At 41.8% G+C, this 20,762-nt stretch overlaps 1 protein-coding gene across 2 annotated transcripts in view; it reads left to right on the forward strand.

The window, feature by feature from the left end:
* Positions 1 to 20,762, forward strand: part of LOC128649286 (guanine nucleotide-binding protein G(q) subunit alpha) — a 466,803-nt gene that overhangs the window by 300,458 nt on the left and 145,583 nt on the right. For both annotated transcript variants that reach the window (XM_053702477.1, XM_053702478.1), the window contains one exon: positions 3,119 to 3,248. In XM_053702477.1, the coding sequence (XP_053558452.1) occupies positions 3,119 to 3,248 (130 nt within the window). The remainder of the gene's footprint in view (positions 1 to 3,118; positions 3,249 to 20,762) is intronic.

Here is a 20,762-nt window from a genome sequence, read left to right on the forward strand (position 1 = left end):
TATTTTCTTTAACTACAGTCACCACGGTTTCATATGGTTTCTCCTATGCAAATATTCCTCCTTAACGTCGGTCGAATGACTGGGGTAGGCGGAGCCTAGGAGGGATCATGTGACCAGCTTTGCTGGGCTCTTTGCCATTTCCTGTTGGGGAAGAGAATATCCCACAAGTAAGGATGACGCCGTGGACCGGACACACCGTTGGAGAAAGTAATTTATCAGGTAAACATAAATTCTGTTTTGAAGTGGTGCTCTTGGTTGGGGAAAATATCAAACAAACAGGTCAACCTTTTAAAAGTACTTTTCTTCATCTAGCCATCTACCCAGATCATTAATGTACAATTTTGAATTCACAGAATTATTTTTGTTTGCACATTTACAAATATGATTCTTTAAAAAGTGATCTCTTAATTTCTGCATTTTTTTATCATCCATGTCACACACTGTTGATTTAGGGGATGCAAGGTGCATAAATGTTTCCTCCTGTGAGTGTTTCTGTGTTTATGTCTTTGTGCTTTGGTTTGTGTCTCTATGAGTGTGTATTTTTTTTCTGTTGGTATCTCTGTGAGGGTGGGTGTGTATGTCTTTGTGCATTTTCTGTGGATGTCTGTGAGGGTGTGTGCATATGTCTTGGAGCTTTTTCTATGGGTGTCTCTTTGAGGGTGGGCGTGTGTTTGTCTTTGTGTATTTTCTCTGGATGCCTCTGTGAGGGTGGGTGTGTATGTCTGTGTTTTCTGTGGATGTCTCTGTGAGGGTGTGTGTGTGTGTATGTATGTCTGTGTTTTCTGTGGATGTCTCTGTGAGGGTGTGTGTATGTCTTTGTGTGTTTTCTGTGGATTTCTCAGTGAGGGTGTGTATGTATGTCTTTGTGTTTTCTGTGGGTGTCTTTGTGTGTTTTCTGAGGCTGTCTCTGTTGGTGTTTCTTTGGGTGTATGTGCAAGTTTGAGTTTGTGTGTGGGTGTCCATTGTCTGTTCCTTTTTAGGACATTTTGACCTTACTACTGATTATTCACATCTTTCTACAGACTTTGAGACTTATGAGACCTTTCCGGAAGTTACCAATCCACCATTTGACCTTTAAATTATTGTTTAGGCAGTTCAGGGCCCTTCCTTTCAGTCACTGCATGCTGTTGTCATCATTTAGTTGTCATCGTCCTTTACAAAAAGATAATCAGAACTCCATATTTTGTTTTCTAAATCTCCTTTTTTTACAAAACTGTAGTTTACCTCATTACTTGTCAGGGCAATGTAAACAAGTGCTGAGTGTCTGTTTGGGTGTCTGTGTCTGAGTTTCTTTGCATGTTTGCTAAAGTGTCTGTATGTGAATCCTTATGTGTGTGTGTGTGTGTTTCAGTGTATGTTACTACCTTTACAACATTTCCAAGTTTAAATAGACAATTAAGAATAAAGTGCATATACGTTTTAGTCACTTGGTAAAAAATTGCACATGTCAAAGGAGGGGGGGGGGCCTGATCAATGGTTAAGTCAGGGGCCCCAAAATTTCTAGTGGCGGCCCTGTGTGTAGCCATCTTCTTATTACAGTCATGAAAGACTCAGTGAAATGTGGACTTGTCCACCACTCCCCTGGTTTACAGTGAGCGATCCCTGAGTTGAATATTTTGTTACTGATATAGATCCTTGGCATCATGCTTGCACTGCCTAGGATGGGCTCATCTACTGGAAGCAAGTTACTGCCTCTGAGGTAACACTTTTGGGTGCCTTTAATAAAAAAAATGTAATTGTTATGGCTACTGTTACTTTAAATTTAGCACGGTCAGCGTAGTGTGTTTAGAAGTTACTTTCAAGTTATACACAGTATTTTTTCCTTAACCTGCACCTGTATATATGTATATTTATATATGTTTCCTGGTTTTTAATTTTATTTACCTACAAGCCATTTTTCTTCACATTTTGCTGTTGAACAGTTCTATATTTAGTTGTGGCTGTTCCTTTCGTTTTGGCAAAAAGGATTCAGGAATTGTGCTAAGAGCGTGTGGTGGCAGTCCCTTAGAAGATAGACTTGCTAGTCTAAATTTCCAATTGCTCTGCTTCTTCAGGCAATTTAAACCATCACAAAAGACAACCAGAAAACTATTCTAATGCCTCCTGAGTCCTAGCCAAGATTAATTGGTCTTCTGTAAAAGTAGGATTATTGTTTACTTCCCAGTTCTCTGGCCTTCTATCTGACTAAAGTACAACAATATCTTAGTTGTATTGTAATTAGACTGAAGACCCTACAACTGGGAAGTAAACAATAATCCTACCTTCACAAAAAATAAACCTTTTCCTTCTTAATACAAGGAGAGTCCACGGCATCTTTCCTTACTGTTGGGAAATACTGAAAGAAATTAATTTATCAGGTAAGTTCTTACATAAGTTATGTTTTTTGCAACTGGGAGTGCAGCGGTTGTTATCTTTTTTCATTGTATTTCCATAATAGCAAGAACCTGCTTAAAGGGACAATATTATGTTTTTATATATTCATTAGAAATGTAATCACTTAATTGCAAAATATCTGCATATAAAGGAAATGCATTTAAAGAATGTCAGATTGTCATTTGGTTAGAAAAGTTTGAGATGCTTGTAGCCTGCAACACAATTTTGACTGTTTTATATTTTCTTCTTTGCTGTGTCTCATTTAGGACAGGTATACATGAGCTCCTGCACGTATCAAGCAATCACCGTGAAGTATGTAGGAAGGTCAGGATTCAGAATGCATTACAGTCTCTCTGGGTGCTGTGTACAAACTACACATTTCAGTTTTAAGTTATATGTAAAATAAATAAATGAAAGCTCTGCATTATTCATCATTACACCTAGGTTGTTTATCTTTTTGATGATGAGTGTTAGGCTGGACATTTTATTGAAAGCCAATACATTAACAACATACATTTTAGGTAGAAATGCCACAGAGTAGTATGTGTACTAATGATATAAAATATTAGCAGATAATAGTATGTTATCAATTGGTCCTATAAAACATTTTTAATAATGAAATAAATAAAACATTACTTGTAAACTGAAATCTGTTATATTATGTAGAAATGGACTGGTATGTAGAAAAAGAAATTGGTTTAGTCTTGTCCTTTGTTATAGCTAATAGTTACTGTTCTTCTTGCAGAATGGTGGACGTGGGAGGACAAAGATCAGAAAGAAGAAAATGGATACATTGCTTTGAAAACGTTACCTCCATAATGTTCCTAGTAGCTCTTAGTGAATATGATCAAGTGCTTGTGGAATCCGATAATGAGGTATGAAAATCCAAAATTATAATGTACACTTTCTTTTCCCCCCTTAAGTTTTTATTTTAATATTTACTAATGTGCTGACCTTTTCTCTTGTAAGGTGTATCCAGTCCACGGATCATCCATTACTTGTGGGATATTCTCATTCCCAACAGGAAGTTGCAAGAGGACACCCACAGCAGAGCTGTTATATAGCTCCTCCCCTAACTCCCATATCCAGTCATTCTCTTGCAACTCTCAACACGCATGGAGGTAGTAAGAGAGAGTGGTGAAATATAGTTAGTTTTTTATCTTCAATCAAAAATTTGTTATTTTAAATGGTACCGGAGTTGTACTATTTTATCCCAGGCAGTAAATAGAAAAAGAATCTGCCTGAATTTTCTATGATCTTAGCAGGTTGTAACTAAGATCCATTGCTGTTCTCACATATGTCTGAGAAGAGAGGTAACTTCAGCGGGAGAATGGTGTGCAGGTTACTCTGCTATGAGGCATGTGCAGTTGCAATTTTTTCTATAAATGGAAAATGCTAGAAAATGCTGCTGATACCGGATTAATGTAAGTTAAGCCTGAATACAGTGATTTAATAGCGACTGGTATCATGCTTACTCTCAGGGGTAATACCCTTATAAAATTGCAGTATAAAACGTTTGCTGGCATGTTTAATCGTTTTTATATATGCTTTGGTGATAAAACTTTATTGGGGCCTAGTTTTTTCCACATGGCTAGCTTAAATTTTGCCTAGAAACAGTTTCCTGAGGCTTTCCACTGTTGTAGTATAAAAGTTACAGTTGTTGCAGTTAAAATTAGAAACTGTGACATCCAGCTTCCCTCAGGAGTCCCCTGTATGCTATAGGACATCTCTAAAGGGCTCAAAGGCTTTCCAAAGTTGTTTATTGGGGAAGGTAGGGCCACAGCACCTGGCACTCGGACACGCTCATGGAACCCTGAGTGCCGCATCACTGACACTTACACCACCTTGAAAGCAGGGGTAGGATAGCACTCCTGCTTCTATTACTCTCAGGCGATCTGACCTGTCTAGTCTGGATGTTGGGCTGACATCTTACCCTGGGAAAGTTACTGTAAGAAATCTATTAGACTTGCTGGCTATTGTTTTTGTTATATTAACCATTTGTTGGCCAGAATTATGACTCTCATATACTGGAACCTAGAACACTGAAAGCTACTTTATCTATACTGCAGTATTAGCAGCGGGATTAAAAGCCTTATTAGGTCTATTATGCTTCAAGTCATTTTACATTTAATCACTAAATTGATTTTCTAATATAGCTATGGTTTTGTTATTCATATTATACGTTATTTGTTGTGAGTTAACTAGTTAACCTTTAAGCCCTAGCAATAATCTATATGTTACTAAACATAATGTGGCATTAGGTGCTAATATTTTCAGCACATTCATACCATTTAAAGCTTTATTATTTGCGCTGTCTATACTAAAACAGGTAATAACGCGAATTTTAGCAGTAAACTAATGTCCCTAGTTAAATGCTGTGATAACTATTTACACTATTAGATGGTTTATTTACTGTTTGTTTATTAAAATGTTTTGCGCTTAATGCTTTTTGAAATTCCACAATCTGTTTCTGGGACTACAATATTCTTGCTGTATGACACATTAGTGTTTTTCAGGATGATTTCCTATCTGGAAAATATTTTCATATACTGTAATTATAGTTGCCTGTTTGTCTTGTCGCCTGGACATAGGGCCCGTGTCTGGGCGGCGGGGAACAGAAAATACAAACATATGAAGCTGTTTTATTTCATATTTTCATTACACTGCCTAGCTAACTGCTGCCCTTTTTACTTTAGTGCCACTTCTATTTTTGGACAAGCAAATATGCTTGTAAGTTAAAGCTGTTTCTCACTACTATCCTGCTTCATTATATATATGTTTCATTTCCACATGTCTAAATTCCCCAGATTGCTACTCTACGTGGCATGAGTAATTCTATCTTGCCGGATATACCATTAGCCTAACGGGTAACCATCTTACTCTTAATGTTCACCTGATATCCAATAGGTCCATGACCTTACATACAGGACCATACTGCCCTACAATGTAGCAATCTGAATACTTACATTATACTGTATGTCGTATTTATCTAATTATCCCCTTCTACACACTTGACTACACACTATACTATACTTCTATACTTGACATACTGTGATATGTATCTCTTTATTGCTATATATGTCAGCTTGTCTGTTTATAGGCTAATGTACCCAGCTTTATAAGCCCACATATAAACCATCTACATATCTTCCTTTATTGCGCTTTCGGATACCATTGGCTGGGGCACATAAGCTATATATTATCGCCATATAAAGTGAGATCCTATAGCTTATGAGATTATGGGGATAATTGAGTTTAAAAGAAATGTTTTAAGATATTGTTGCTCTTAAGTTAGAGAGAGCAGGATGTTTGACACATTCACCCATTCATTCAGCATTCATTAATCTTCCACTTATTCACTCATTTACCCACTAAACGTGCTTCCCCCCCACTCATTTCTCTACTCACTCATTTGCCCTTTCCCGCATTCATTTACTTACTCATTTCCTCATCATTCATTTGATCATTTATGCAATACACTCATATTCCACTCCCCCTTGAGTTATCAGAGCTGAGATACTTAGCTTATGTCACGCTTGTACATTTAGATTTTGGGACTCTAGCATATTGGATTTGGCAATGTCCTAGCATGCATTAGTTTCTTATTATGCACTTATTAGCAACCCAACTATACCTAGTCACACACTGATGATGATAGTGCCCAGTATTACTATAGCTTATCTCCTCCTATCCCACCTACATTTATTTCTTTAGGTAACTCTTCCCCGACACATAATGAACCTTTTGGCTCCCAGGTTACATATCTTCGTATAATTGTTCACTTTACCACCTCCCTCCCCCCCTTATTGTATAGTATTCTGGTTCTTTGTGATTAGTCCAGATACTTAATTCGCGGTTCCCTTGTGAACAACCGCAATTACCAATATTATATAATAACTATGTTCTTTATATATAATGTAAGTCCTCTCGTGTATGCAATGTATATGCTGAGTATCTCTCTTTCTCATCATAAGCTTGATGTTAATATACATTTATAAGTGCATATGCACCATGTTTTACTGTTTATTACTTATTAATGAAACGTTATAATTCCTAAAAGTTAAAAATGTATGAGGTTTGCTTAGTCTTGGGACTCTACGCATGACATACTATTGTCTACTCTTATCCTGTCATTAGAAACTACTGCATATTATACTATTATTGACTTGATATTATTAGCTACTGAGCTCTTACTGTATGATGATGTTTCTCGTTGTTACATAGCAGTTTCTCATGTATTTGTATGTCATTTCTCCAACATAGGTGTGTCCGGTCCACGGCGTCATCCTTACTTGTGGGATATTCTCTTCCCCAACAGGAAATGGCAAAGAGCCCAGCAAAGCTGGTCACATGATCCCTCCTAGGCTCCGCCTACCCCAGTCATTCTCTTTGCCGTTGTACAGGCAACATCTCCACGGAGATGGCTTAGAGTTTTTTAGTGTTTAACTGTAGTTTTTATTATTCAATCAAGAGTTTGTTATTTTGAAATAGTGCTGGTATGTACTATTTACTCAGAAACAGAAAAGTGATGAAGATTTCTGTTTGTATGAGGAAAATGATTTTAGCAACCGTCACTAAAATCCATGGCTGTTCCACACAGGACTGTTGAGAGCAATTAACTTCAGTTGGGGGAACAGTGAGCAGTCTCTTGCTGCTTGAGGTATGACACATTCTAACAAGACGATGTAATGCTGGAAGCTGTCATTTTCCCTATGGGATCCGGTAAGCCATGTTTATTACGATCGTAAATAAGGGCTTCACAAGGGCTTATTAAGACTGTAGACTTTTTCTGGGCTAAATCGATTCATTATTAAACACATATTTAGCCTTGAGGAATCATTTTATCTGGGTATTTTGATATAATAATATCGGCAGGCACTGTTTTAGACACCTTATTCTTTAGGGGCTTTCCCAAAGCATAGGCAGAGCCTCATTTTCGCGCCGGTGTTGCGCACTTGTTTTTGAGAGGCATGGCATGCAGTCGCATGTGAGAGGAGCTCTGATACTTAGAAAAGACTTTCTGAAGGCGTCATTTGGTATCGTATTCCCCTTTGGGCTTGGTTGGGTCTCAGCAAAGCAGATACCAGGGACTGTAAAGGGGTTAAAGTTCAAAACGGCTCCGGTTCCGTTATTTTAAGGGTTAAAGCTTCCATATTTGGTGTGCAATACTTTTAAGGCTTTAAGACACTGTGGTGAAAATTTGGTGAATTTTGAACAATTCCTTCATGTTTTTCGCAATTGCAGTAATAAAGTGTGTTCAGTTTAAAATTTAAAGTGACAGTAACGGTTTTATTTTAAAACGTTTTTTGTACTTTGTTATCAAGTTTATGCCTGTTTAACATGTCTGAACTACCAGATAGACTGTGTTCTGAATGTGGGGAAGCCAGAATTCCTATTCATTTAAATAAATGTGATTTATGTGACAATGACAATGATGCCCAAGATGATTCCTCAAGTGAGGGGAGTAAGCATGGTACTGCATCATTCCCTCCTTCGTCTACACGAGTCTTGCCCACTCAGGAGGCCCCTAGTACATCTAGCGCGCCAATACTCCTTACTATGCAACAATTAACGGCTGTAATGGATAATTCTGTCAAAAACATTTTAGCCAAAATGAACACTTATCAGCGTAAGCGCGACTGCTCTGTTTTAGATACTGATGAGCATGACGACGCTGATAATAATATTTCTGAAGGGCCCCTAACCCAGTCTGATGGGGCCAGGGAGGTTTTGTCTGAGGGAGAAATTACTGATTCAGGGAACATTTCTCAACAAGCTGAACCTGATGTGATTACATTTAAATTTAAGTTGGAACATCTCCGCATTCTGCTTAAGGAGGTATTATCCACTCTGGATGATTGTGACAAGTTGGTCATCCCAGAGAAACTATGTAAAATGGACAAGTTCCTAGAGGTGCCGGGGCTCCCAGAAGCTTTTCCTATACCCAAGCGGGTGGCGGACATTGTTAATAAAGAATGGGAAAGGCCCGGTATTCCTTTCGTCCCTCCCCCCATATTTAAAAAATTGTTTCCTATGGTCGACCCCAGAAAGGACTTATGGCAGACAGTCCCCAAGGTCGAGGGAGCGGTTTCCACTTTAAACAAACGCACCACTATACCCATAGAGGATAGTTGTGCTTTCAAAGATCCTATGGATAAAAAATTAGAAGGTTTGCTTAAAAAGATGTTTGTTCAGCAGGGTTACCTTCTACAACCAATTTCATGCATTGTCCCTGTCGCTACAGCCGCATGTTTCTGGTTCGATGAGCTGATAAAGGCGGTCGATAGTGATTCTCCTCCTTATGAGGAGATTATGGACAGAATCAATGCTCTCAAATTGGCTAATTCTTTCACCCTAGACGCCACTTTGCAATTGGCTAGGTTAGCGGCTAAGAATTCTGGGTTTGCTATTGTGGCGCGCAGAGCGCTTTGGTTGAAATCTTGGTCGGCTGATGCGTCTTCCAAGAACAAGCTACTTAACATTCCTTTCAAGGGGAAAACGCTGTTTGGCCCTGACTTGAAAGAGATTATCTCTGATATCACTGGGGGTAAGGGCCACGCCCTTCCTCAGGATCGGCCTTTCAAGGCAAAAAATAAACCTAATTTTCGTCCCTTTCGTAGAAACGGACCAGCCCAAAGTGCTACGTCCTCTAAGCAAGAGGGTAATACTTCTCAAGCCAAGCCAGCTTGGAGACCAATGCAAGGCTGGAACAAGGGAAAGCAGGCCAAGAAACCTGCCACTGCTACCAAGACAGCATGAAATGTTGGCCCCCGATCCGGGACCGGATCTGGTGGGGGGCAGACTCTCTCTCTTCGCTCAGGCTTGGGCAAGAGATGTTCTGGATCCTTGGGCGCTAGAAATAGTCTCCCAAGGTTATCTTCTGGAATTCAAGGGACTTCCCCCAAGGGGGAGGTTCCACAGGTCTCAGTTGTCTTCAGACCACATAAAAAGACAGGCATTCTTACATTGTGTAGAAGACCTGTTAAAAATGGGAGTGATTCATCCTGTTCCATTAAGAGAACAAGGGATGGGGTTCTACTCCAATCTGTTCATAGTTCCCAAAAAAGAGGGAACGTTCAGACCAATCTTAGATCTCAAGATCTTAAACAAGTTTCTCAAGGTTCCATCGTTCAAGATGGAAACCATTCGAACTATTCTTCCTTCCATCCAGGAAGGTCAATTCATGACCACGGTGGATTTAAAGGATGCGTATCTACATATTCCTATCCACAAGGAACATCATCGGTTCCTAAGGTTCGCTTTCCTGGACAAGCATTACCAGTTCGTGGCGCTTCCTTTCGGATTAGCCACTGCTCCAAGGATTTTCACAAAGGTACTAGGGTCCCTTCTAGCTGTGCTAAGACCAAGGGGCATTTCTGTAGTACCTTACTTGGACGACATTCTGATTCAAGCGTCGTCCCTTCCTCAAGCAAAGGCTCACACGGACATTGTCCTGGCCTTTCTCAGATCTCACGGATGGAAAGTGAACGTGGAAAAGAGTTCTCTATCTCCGTCAACAAGGGTTCCCTTCTTGGGAACAATAATAGACTCCTTAGAAATGAGGATTTTTCTGACAGAGGCCAGAAAAACAAAACTTCTAGACTCTTGTCGGATACTTCATTCCGTTCCTCTTCCTTCCATAGCTCAGTGCATGGAAGTGATCGGGTTGATGGTAGCGGCAATGGACATAGTTCCTTTTGCGCGCATTCATCTAAGACCATTACAACTGTGCATGCTCAGTCAGTGGAATGGGGACTATACAGACTTGTCTCCGAAGATACAAGTAAATCAGAGGACCAGAGACTCACTCCGTTGGTGGCTGTCCCTGGACAACCTGTCACAAGGGATGACATTCCGCAGACCAGAGTGGGTCATTGTCACGACCGACGCCAGTCTGATGGGCTGGGGCGCGGTCTGGGGATCCCTGAAAGCTCAGGGTCTTTGGTCTCGGGAAGAATCTCTTCTACCGATAAATATTCTGGAACTGAGAGCGATATTCAATGCTCTCAAGGCTTGGCCTCAGCTAGCGAGGGCCAAGTTCATACGGTTTCAATCAGACAACATGACAACTGTTGCGTACATCAACCATCAGGGGGGAACAAGGAGTTCCCTAGCGATGGAAGAAGTGACCAAAATCATTCTATGGGCGGAGTCTCACTCCTGCCACCTGTCTGCTATCCACATCCCAGGAGTGGAAAATTGGGAAGCGGATTTTCTGAGTCGTCAGACATTACATCCGGGGGAGTGGGAACTCCATCCGGAAATCTTTGCCCAAGTCACTCAGCTGTGGGGCATTCCAGACATGGATCTGATGGCCTCTCGTCAGAACTTCAAAGTTCCTTGCTACGGGTCCAGATCCAGGGATCCCAAGGCGGCTCTAGTGGATGCACTAGTAGCACCTTGGACCTTCAAACTAGCTTATGTGTTCCCGCCGTTTCCTCTCATCCCCAGGCTGGTAGCCAGGATCAATCAGGAGAGGGCGTCGGTGATCTTGATAGCTCCTGCGTGGCCACGCAGGACTTGGTATGCAGATCTGGTGAATATGTCATCGGCTCCACCTTGGAAGCTACCTTTGAGACGAGACCTGCTTGTTCAGGGTCCGTTCGAACATCCGAATCTGGTTTCACTCCAGCTGACTGCTTGGAGATTGAACGCTTGATCTTATCGAAGCGAGGGTTCTCAGATTCTGTTATCGATACTCTTGTTCAGGCCAGAAAGCCTGTAACTAGAAAGATTTACCACAAAATTTGGAAAAAATATATCTGTTGGTGTGAATCTAAAGGATTCCCTTGGGACAAGGTTAAGATTCCTAAGATTCTATCCTTCCTTCAAGAAGGATTGGAAAAAGGATTATCTGCAAGTTCCCTGAAGGGACAGATTTCTGCCTTGTCTGTGTTACTTCACAAAAAGCTGGCAGCTGTGCCAGATGTTCAAGCTTTTGTTCAGGCTCTGGTTAGAATTAAGCCTGTTTACAAACCTTTGACTCCTCCTTGGAGTCTCAATTTAGTTCTTTCAGTTCTTCAGGGGGTTCCGTTTGAACCCTTACATTCCGTTGATATTAAGTTATTATCTTGGAAAGTTTTGTTTTTAGTTGCAATTTCTTCTGCTAGAAGAGTTTCAGAATTATCTGCTCTGCAGTGTTCTCCTCCTTATCTGGTGTTCCATGCAGATAAGGTGGTTTTACGTACTAAACCTGGTTTTCTTCCAAAAGTTGTTTCTAACAAAAACATTAACCAGGAGATTATCGTACCTTCTCTGTGTCCGAAACCAGTTTCAAAGAAGGAACGTTTGTTGCACAATTTGGATGTTGTTCGCGCTCTAAAATTCTATTTAGATGCTACAAAGGATTTTAGACAAACATCTTCCTTGTTTGTTGTTTATTCCGGTAAAAGGAGAGGTCAAAAAGCAACTTCTACCTCTCTCTCTTTTTGGATTAAAAGCATCATCAGATTGGCTTACGAGACTGCCGGACGGCAGCCTCCCGAAAGAATCACAGCTCATTCCACTAGGGCTGTGGCTTCCACATGGGCCTTCAAGAACGAGGCTTCTGTTGATCAGATATGTAGGGCAGCGACTTGGTCTTCACTGCACACTTTTACCAAATTTTACAAGTTTGATACTTTTGCTTCTTCTGAGGCTATTTTTGGGAGAAAGGTTTTGCAAGCCGTGGTGCCTTCCATTTAGGTGACCTGATTTGCTCCCTCCCTTCATCCGTGTCCTAAAGCTTTGGTATTGGTTCCCACAAGTAAGGATGACGCCGTGGACCGGACACACCTATGTTGGAGAAAACAGAATTTATGTTTACCTGATAAATTACTTTCTCCAACGGTGTGCCCGGTCCACGGCCCGCCCTGGTTTTTTTAATCAGGTCTGATATTTTATTTTCTTTAACTACAGTCACCACGGTACCATATGGTTTCTCCTATGCTAATATTCCTCCTTAACGTCGGTCGAATGACTGGGGTAGGCGGAGCCTAGGAGGGATCATGTGACCAGCTTTGCTGGGCTCTTTGCCATTTCCTGTTGGGGAAGAGAATATCCCACAAGTAAGGATGACGCCGTGGACCGGACACACCGTTGGAGAAAGTAATTTATCAGGTAAACATAAATTCTGTTTTTATCATAAACCTCAATAAAAACCATTTAAACAAAAAAAAAAAAAAAATTAAGCTTGAACACCTCCGCGTGTTTCTCAGGGAGGTTTTAGCTGCTCTGAATGACTGTGATACAATTGCAGTGCCAGAGAAATTGTGTAGACTGGATAAATACTATGCAGTGCCGATGTGTACTGATGTTTTTCCAATACCTAAAAGGTTTACAGAAATTATTTATAAGGAATGGGATAGACCAGGTGTGACGTTCTCTTCCCCTCCTATTTTTAGAATTTTTTTTTCCAATAGACGCCACCACACGGGACTTATGACAGACATTTCCTAAGGTGGAGGGAGCAGTTTCTACTTTAGCAAAGCGTACTACTATCCCTGTCGAGGACAGTTGTGCTTTTTTAGATCCAATGGATAAAAAATTAGAAGGTTACCTTAAGAAAATGTTTATTCAATAAGGTTTTATCCTACAGCCCCTTGCATGCATTGCTCCTGTCACTGCTGCTGCGGCGTTCTGGTTTGAGTCTCTGGAAAAGGCTTTACAGGTAGCGTCTCCATTGGATGACATACTTGGTAAGCTTAGAGCACTTAAGCTAGCCAATTCCTTTGTTTTCTGATGCCATTGTTCATTTGACTAAACTAACGGCTAAGAATTCTGGTTTTGCTATACAGGCGCGCAGGGCGCTATGACTTAAATCATGGTCAGCTGACGTGACTTCAAAATCTAAGCTGCTTAACATTCCCTTCAAGGGGCAGACCCTATTCGGGCCTGGTTTGAAGGAGATTATTGCTGATATCACTGGAGGAAAAGGTCATGCCCTTCCTCAGGACAGGTCCAAATCAAGGGCCAAACAGTCTAATTTTCGTGCCTTTCGAAACTTCAAGGCAAGTGCGGCATCAACTTCCTCTAATGCAAACAAGAGGGAACTTTTGCTCAGTCCAAGACGGTCTGGAGACCAAACCAGACCTGGGACAAAGGTAAGCAGGCCAAAAAGTCTGCTGTTGCCTCTAAGACAGCATGAAGGAACGGCCCCCTATCCGGTAACGGATCTAGTAGGGGGCAGACTTTCGCTCTTCGCCCAGGCGTGGGCAAGAGATGTCCAGGATCCCTGGGTGTTGGAAATTATATCCCAGGGATATCTTCTGGACCTCAAAGCTTCCCCCCCAAAAGGGAGATTTCACCTTTCACAATTATCTGCAAACCAGATAAAGAGAGAGGCATTCTTACACTGTGTACGAGACGTCCTAGTTATGGGAGTGATCCATCCAGTTCCAAAAGAGGAACAGGGACAGGGTTTTTACTCAAATCTGTTTGTGGTTCCCAAAAAAGAGGGAACCTTCAGACCAATTTTGGATCTAAAGATCTTAAACAGATTCCTCAGAGTTCCATCATTCAAGATGGAAACTATTCGTACCATCCTACCTATGATCCAGGAGGGTCAATATATGACTACAGTGGATTTAAAGGATGCTTATCTTCACATTCCGATAACAAAGATCATCATCGGTTTCTCAGGTTTGCCTTTCTAGACAGGCATTACCAGTTTGTAGCTCTTCCCTTTGGATTAGCTACAGCCCCAAGAATCTTTACGATGGTTCCAGGGTCGCTTCTGGCGGTCCTAAGGCCGCGGGGCATAGCAGTGGCCCCTTATTTAGACGACATCCTGATACAGGCGTCAAACTTCCAAATTGCCAAGTCTCATATGGACGTAGTACTGGCATTTCTGAGATCGCATGGGTGGAAAGGGAACAAGGAAAAGAGTTCTCTATCCCCACTCACAAGAGTTTCCTTCCTAGGGACTCTGATAGATTCTGTAGAAATGAAAATTTACCTGACGGAGTCCAGGTTATCAAAGCTTCTAAATTCCTGCCGTGTTCTTCATTCCATTCCGCGCCCTTCGGTGGCTCAGTGCATGGAAGTAATCGGCTTAATGGTAGCGGCAATGGACATAGTGCCGTTTGCACGCCTACATCTCAGACCGCTGCAACTATGCATGCTCAGTTAGTGGAACGGGGATTACACAGATTTGTCCCCTCTACTAAATCTGGATCAAGAGACCAGGGATTCTCTTCTCTGGTGGCTATCTCGGGTCCATCTGTCCAAAGGTATGACCTTTCGCAGGCCAGATTGGACAATTGTAACAACAGATGCCAGCCTTCTAGGTTGGGGTGCAGTCTGGAACTCCCTGAAGGCTCAGGGATCGTGGACTCAGGAGGAGACACTCCTTCCAATAAATATTCTGGAAGAGCGATATTCAATGCTCTTCAGGCTTGGCCTCAGTTAGCAACTCTGAGGTACATCAGATTTCAGTCGGACAACATCACGACTGTGGCTTACATCAACCATCAAGGGGGAACGAGAAGTTCCCTAGCGATGTTGGAAGTCTCAAAGATAATTCGCTGGGCAGAGACTCACTCTTGCCACCTATCAGCTATCCATATCCCAGGTGTAGAGAACTGGGAGGCGGATTTTTTAAGTCGTCAGACTTTTCATCCGGCAGAGTGGGAACTCCATCCGGAGGTGTTTGCACAATTGATTCATCGTTGGGGCAAACCAGAACTGGATCTCATGGCGTCTCGCTAGAATGCCAAGCTTCCTTGTTACGGATCCAGGTCCAGGGATCCCAAGGCGACGCTAATAGATGCTCTAGCAGCGCCCTGGTCTTTTAACCTGGCTTATGTGTTTCCACTGTTTCCTCTGCTCCCTCGACTGATTGCCAAGGTCAAACAGGAGAGAGCATCAGTAATTTTGATAGCGCCTGAGTGGCCACGCAGGACCTGGTATGCAGATCTGGTGGACATGTCATTCTTTCCACCATGGACTCTGCCTCTGAGACAGGACCTTCTACGTCAGGGTCCTTTCAACCATCCAAATCTAATTTCTCTGAGACTGACTGCCTGGAGATTGAACGCTTGATTTTATCAAAGCGTGGCTTCTCCGAGTCAGTCATTGATACCTTAATACAGGCACGAAAGCCTGTCACCAGGAAAATTTACCATAAAATATGGCGTACATATCTTTATTGGTGTGAATCCAAGGGTTAGGATTCCCAGGATATTATCTTTTCTCCAAGATGGTTTGGAAAAAGGATTGTCAGCTAGTTCCTTAAAAGGACAGATTTCTGCTCTGTCTATTCTTTTGCACAAGCGTCTGGCAGATGTTCCAGATGTTCAGGTATTTTGTCAGGCTTTGGTTAGAATCAAGCCTGTGTTTAAACCTGTTGCTCCCCCATGGAGCTTAAATTTGGTTCTTAAGGTTCTTCAAGGAGTTCTGTTTGAACCTCTTCATTCCATAGATATCAAACTTTTATCTTGGAAAGATCTGTTTTTAGTAGCTATTTCCTCGGCTCATAGAGTCTCCGAGTTATCTGCTTTACAATGTGATTCTCCTTATCTGATCTTCCATACGGATAAGGTAGTCCTGCGTACCAAACCTGGGTTTTTACCTAAGGTGGTATCTAACAAGAATATGAATCAAGAGATTGTTGTTCCATCCTTGTGTCCTAATCCTTCTTCAAAGAAGGAACGTCTATTACACAATCTGGAAGTGGTTCGTGCTTTAAAGTTTTACTTACAAGCTACTAAAGATTTTTGTCAAACATCTGCTTTGTTTGTTGTCTACTCTGGACAGAGCAGAGGTCAAAAGGCTTCGGCAACCTCTCTTTCTTTTTGGCTAAGAAGCATAATCCGCTTAGCCTATGAGACTGCTGGCCAGCAGCCTCCTGAAAGGATTACAGCTCATTCTACTAGAGCTGTGGCTTCCACTTGGGCCTTTAAAAATGAGGCTTCTGTTGAACAGATTTGCAAGGCGGCGACTTGGTCTTCGCTTCATACTTTTTCAAAATTCTACAAATTTGATACTTTTGCTTCTTCGGAGGCTATTTTTGGGAGAAAGGTTTTACAGGCAGTGGTACCTTCCGTTTAAGTACCTGCCTTGTCCCTCCCTTCATCCGTGTACTTTAGCTTTGGTATTGGTATCCCACAAGTAATGGATGATCCGTGGACTGGATACACCTTACAAGAGAAAACACAATTTATGCTTACCTGATAAATTTATTTCTCTTGTGGTGTATCCAGTCCACGGCCCGCCCTGTCATTTTAAGGCAGGTAATTTTTTCATTTAAACTACAGTCACCACTGCACCCTATGGTTTCTCCTTTCTCTGCGTGTTTTCGGTCGAATGACTGGATATGGCAGTTAGGGGAGGAGCTATATAACAGCTCTGCTGTGGGTGTCCTCTTGCAACTTCCTGTTGGGAATGAGAATATCCCACAAGTAATGGATGATCCGTGGACTGGATACACCACAAGAGAAATAAATTTATCAGGTAAGCATTAATTGTGTTTTTGTTAAAAGGGATTCATAAACTCTTTAAAACTTTTTTTTTTTCTTAAGACACGGAGAGTCCATGACGTCATTCCAATTACCTGTGGGATTTTCAATCCTGGCCAGCAGGAGGAGGCAAAGAGCACCCCAGCAAAGCTGTTAAGTGTCACTTCCCTTACCCATAGCCCTCAGTCATTCTCTTTGCCTCTGTCAATGGAGGATGTGAAGTTCGGTGTCTGAACATTTTATTCCTTTTTTGGGTACTTTTCCCTGCAAGCAAGGATTTGGGTTTAGCTGTGTCTACTTCAAACTCTTGAGTAAGAGTAGTGGTTGCTTTTAAGCAGTTAGAAAGTGGTGAGGTGGTCCTTACTTTGTTTTCTAACATATTTGCTGCCCTAGTTATAGAAATCCAGAGTTGGTTACTCTGTTCTTTTTTTTTTTCTTCAGGTCTCTGTAAGGAGTATGTGTCCTTTCAAGCTGTCTTCCTACCTGACAGATGGATTTGCAGGCAAGTGCTTTTGTCTTCTTAGTCTTGGAGACTTGCACTTGAGAAGATTTTTTTTCTGCAGTATTTCTTTAGGACATGTTTAATCCTTTATATAGGATTTACTTAGGCAGTGTGGAGGCAATTGGCGTATGTGTGGAGACTTAGGGGTTAATCTTCCATTACTGCTTATTGGACGTTTACACTGTGGCTGATAACATATAATTTTAAGTTCTAGTGGGATTTATGTTATTTTTTTATTTGGGGATTTGTAGATGTTGGGCTCAGCATTTACATCTCCGGTCTTGCACTGCAGTTTTCTAAGAGATGCGCGCTTTTGACTCACTGCACAGTTTATTTTCCTTCTTAAAATGGGGAGAGTCCACAGTTGCATTCATTACTTTTAGGAAATACAGAACCTGGCCACCAGGAGGAGGCAAAAACACTCCAGCCTAAGGCTTAAATACCTCCCCCACTTCCCTCATCCCCCAGTCATTCTTTGCCTTTTGTCACAGGGGGTTAGCAGAGAAGTGTCAGAAGATTAAGGAATAGTCTCTTATGGAGGGTAGTACTCTTCGAGATGGGACTGGCGTTTTAAGTAGTCCTGTCAGCCTCTCAGTGAGAGCATGGATGAAAGTTAGAGTCCGGAGATGCAGGGAGAGTCTTTCAGCGAAACCATCACGACTCATATTAACAGCTCTATAAGCAATCAGCGTTGACGAGTTTCACTGCCTGCTTTCTTAAAGGGACATTATACACTCATTTTTTCTTTGCATAAATGTTTTGTAGATGATCTATTTATATAGCCCATAAAGTATTTTTCTCCAACATAGGTGTGTCCGGTCCACGGCGTCATCCTTACTTGTGGGATATTCTCTTCCCCAACAGGAAATGGCAAAGAGCCCAGCAAAGCTGGTCACATGATCCCTCCTAGGCTCCGCCTACCCCAGTCATTCTCTTTGCCGTTGTACAGGCAACATCTCCACGGAGATGGCTTAGAGTTTTTTAGTGTTTAACTGTAGTTTTTCTTATTCAATCAAGAGTTTGTTATTTTAAAATAGTGCTGGTATGTACTATTTACTCAGAAACAGAAAAGAGATGAAGATTTCTGTTTGTATGAGGAAAATGATTTTAGCACCGTAACTAAAATCCATGGCTGTTCCACACAGGACTGTTGAGAGCAATTAACTTCAGTTGGGGGAACAGTGTGCAGTCTCTTACTGCTTGAGGTATGACACATTCTAACAAGACGATGTAATGCTGGAAGCTGTCATTTTCCCTATGGGATCCGGTAAGCCATGTTTATTAAGATAGTAAATAAGGGCTTCACAAGGGCTTATTAAGACTGTAGACTTTTTCTGGGCTAAATCGATTCATTATTAACACATATTTAGCCTTGAGGAATCATTTATTCTGGGTATTTTGATATGATTATATCGGCAGGCACTGTTTTAGACACCTTATTCTTTAGGGGCTTTCCCTAATCATAGTCAGAGCCTCATTTTCGCGCCGGTATGGCGCACTTGTTTTTGAGGACAGCATGGCATGCAGCTGCATGTGTGTGGAGCTCTGATACATAGAAAAGTCTTTCTGAAGGCATCATTTGGTATCGTATTCCCCTTTGGGCTTGGTTGGGTCTCAGCAAAGCAGATTCCAGGGACTGTAAAGGGGTTAAATATAAAAACGGCTCCGGTTCCGTTATTTTAAGGGTTAAAGCTTCCAAATTTGGTGTGCAATACTTTTAAGGCTTTAAGACACTGTGGTGAAATTTTGGTGAATTTTGAACAATTCCTTCATACTTTTTCGCAATTGCAGTAATAAAGTGTGTTTAGTTTAAAATTTAAAGTGACAGTAACGGTTTTATTTTAAAACGTTTTTTGTGCTTTGTTATCAAGTTTATGCCTGTTTAACATGTCTGAACTACCAGATAGATTGTGTTCTGACTGTGGGGAAACCAAGGTTCCTTCTCATTTAACTATATGTATTTTATGTCATAAAAAAAATTTGGTAAAAATGATGCCCAAGATGATTCCTCAAGTGAGGGGAGTAAGCATGGTACTGCATCATCCCCTCCTTCGTCTACACCAGTCTTGCCCATACAGGAGGCCCCTAGTACATCTAGTGCGCCAATACTCCTTACTATGCAACATTTAACGGCTGTAATGGATAATTCTATCAAAAACATTTTAGCCAATATGCCCACTTATCAGCGAAAGCGCGACTGCTCTGTTTTAGAAAATTCTGTAGAGCATGAGAACGCTGATGATATGGTTTCTGAAGGGCCCCTACACCAGTCTGAGGGGGCCAGGGAGGTTTTGTCTGAGGGAGAAATTTCAGATTCAGGAAACATTTCTCAACAAGCTGAACCTGATGTGATTACTTTTAAATTTAAGTTGGAACATCTCCGCGCTCTGCTTAAGGAGGTGTTATCCAATTTGGATGATTGTGATTATCTGGTGATTCCAGAACCATTATGTAAAATGGAAAAGTTCTTAGTGGCCCCGGGGCCCCCCGAAGCTTTTCCTATATCCAAGCGGGTGGCGTACATTGTTAGTAAAGAATGGGACAGGCCCGGTATACCTTTAGTACCTCCCCCCATATTTAAAAAATTGTTTTCCTATAGTCGACCCCAGAAAGGACTGATGGCAGACAGTCCCCAAGGTCGAGGGGGGCGGTTTCTACTCTACACAAGCGCGCCACTATACCATAGAAGATAGTTGTGCTTTCCAAGATCCTATGGATAAAAAATTAGAAGGTCTGCTAAAAAAGATGTTTGTTCAGCAAGGTTCCCTTCTACAACCAATTGCATGCATTGTCCCTGTCACTGCAGCCGCGTGTTTCTAGTTTGATGAGCTAGGAAAGGCGATTATTAGTAATTCTTCTTCTTATGAGGAGATTATGGACAGAATTCGTGCTCTTAAATTGGCTAATTCTTTCACCCTAGACGCCACCTTGCAATTGGCTAGGTTAGCGGCGAAAAAATTCTGGGTTTGCTATTGTGGCGCAGAGCGCTTTGGTTAAAATCTTGGGCAGCGGATGCGTCTTCCAAGAACAATTGCTTGACATTCCTTTCAAGGGGAAAACACTCTTTGGCCCTGACTTGAAAGAGATTATCTCTGATATCACTGGGGGCAAGGGCCACGCCCTTCCTCAGGATAGGTCTTTTCAACCTAAGTTTCGTCCCTTTCGCAGAAACGGATCAGCCCCAAGGGCTACGTCCTCTAAGCAGGAAGGTAATACTTCTCAAGCCAATCCAGCCTGGAGACCTATGCAAGGCTGGAACAAAGGAAAGCAGGCCAGGAAACCTGCCACTGCTACCAAGACAGCATGAAATGCGGGCCCCCGATCCGGGACCGGATCTGGTGGGGGGCAGACTCTCTTCGCTCAGGCTTGGGCAAGAGATGTTCTGGATCCTTGGGCGCTAGAAATAGTCTCCCAAGGTTATTCTCTGGAGTTCAAGGGGCTTCCTCCAAGGG

Source organism: Bombina bombina, chromosome 2 (genome assembly GCF_027579735.1).
Source record: "Bombina bombina isolate aBomBom1 chromosome 2, aBomBom1.pri, whole genome shotgun sequence".
In the NCBI taxonomy this organism is placed as follows: domain Eukaryota; kingdom Metazoa; phylum Chordata; class Amphibia; order Anura; family Bombinatoridae; genus Bombina; species Bombina bombina.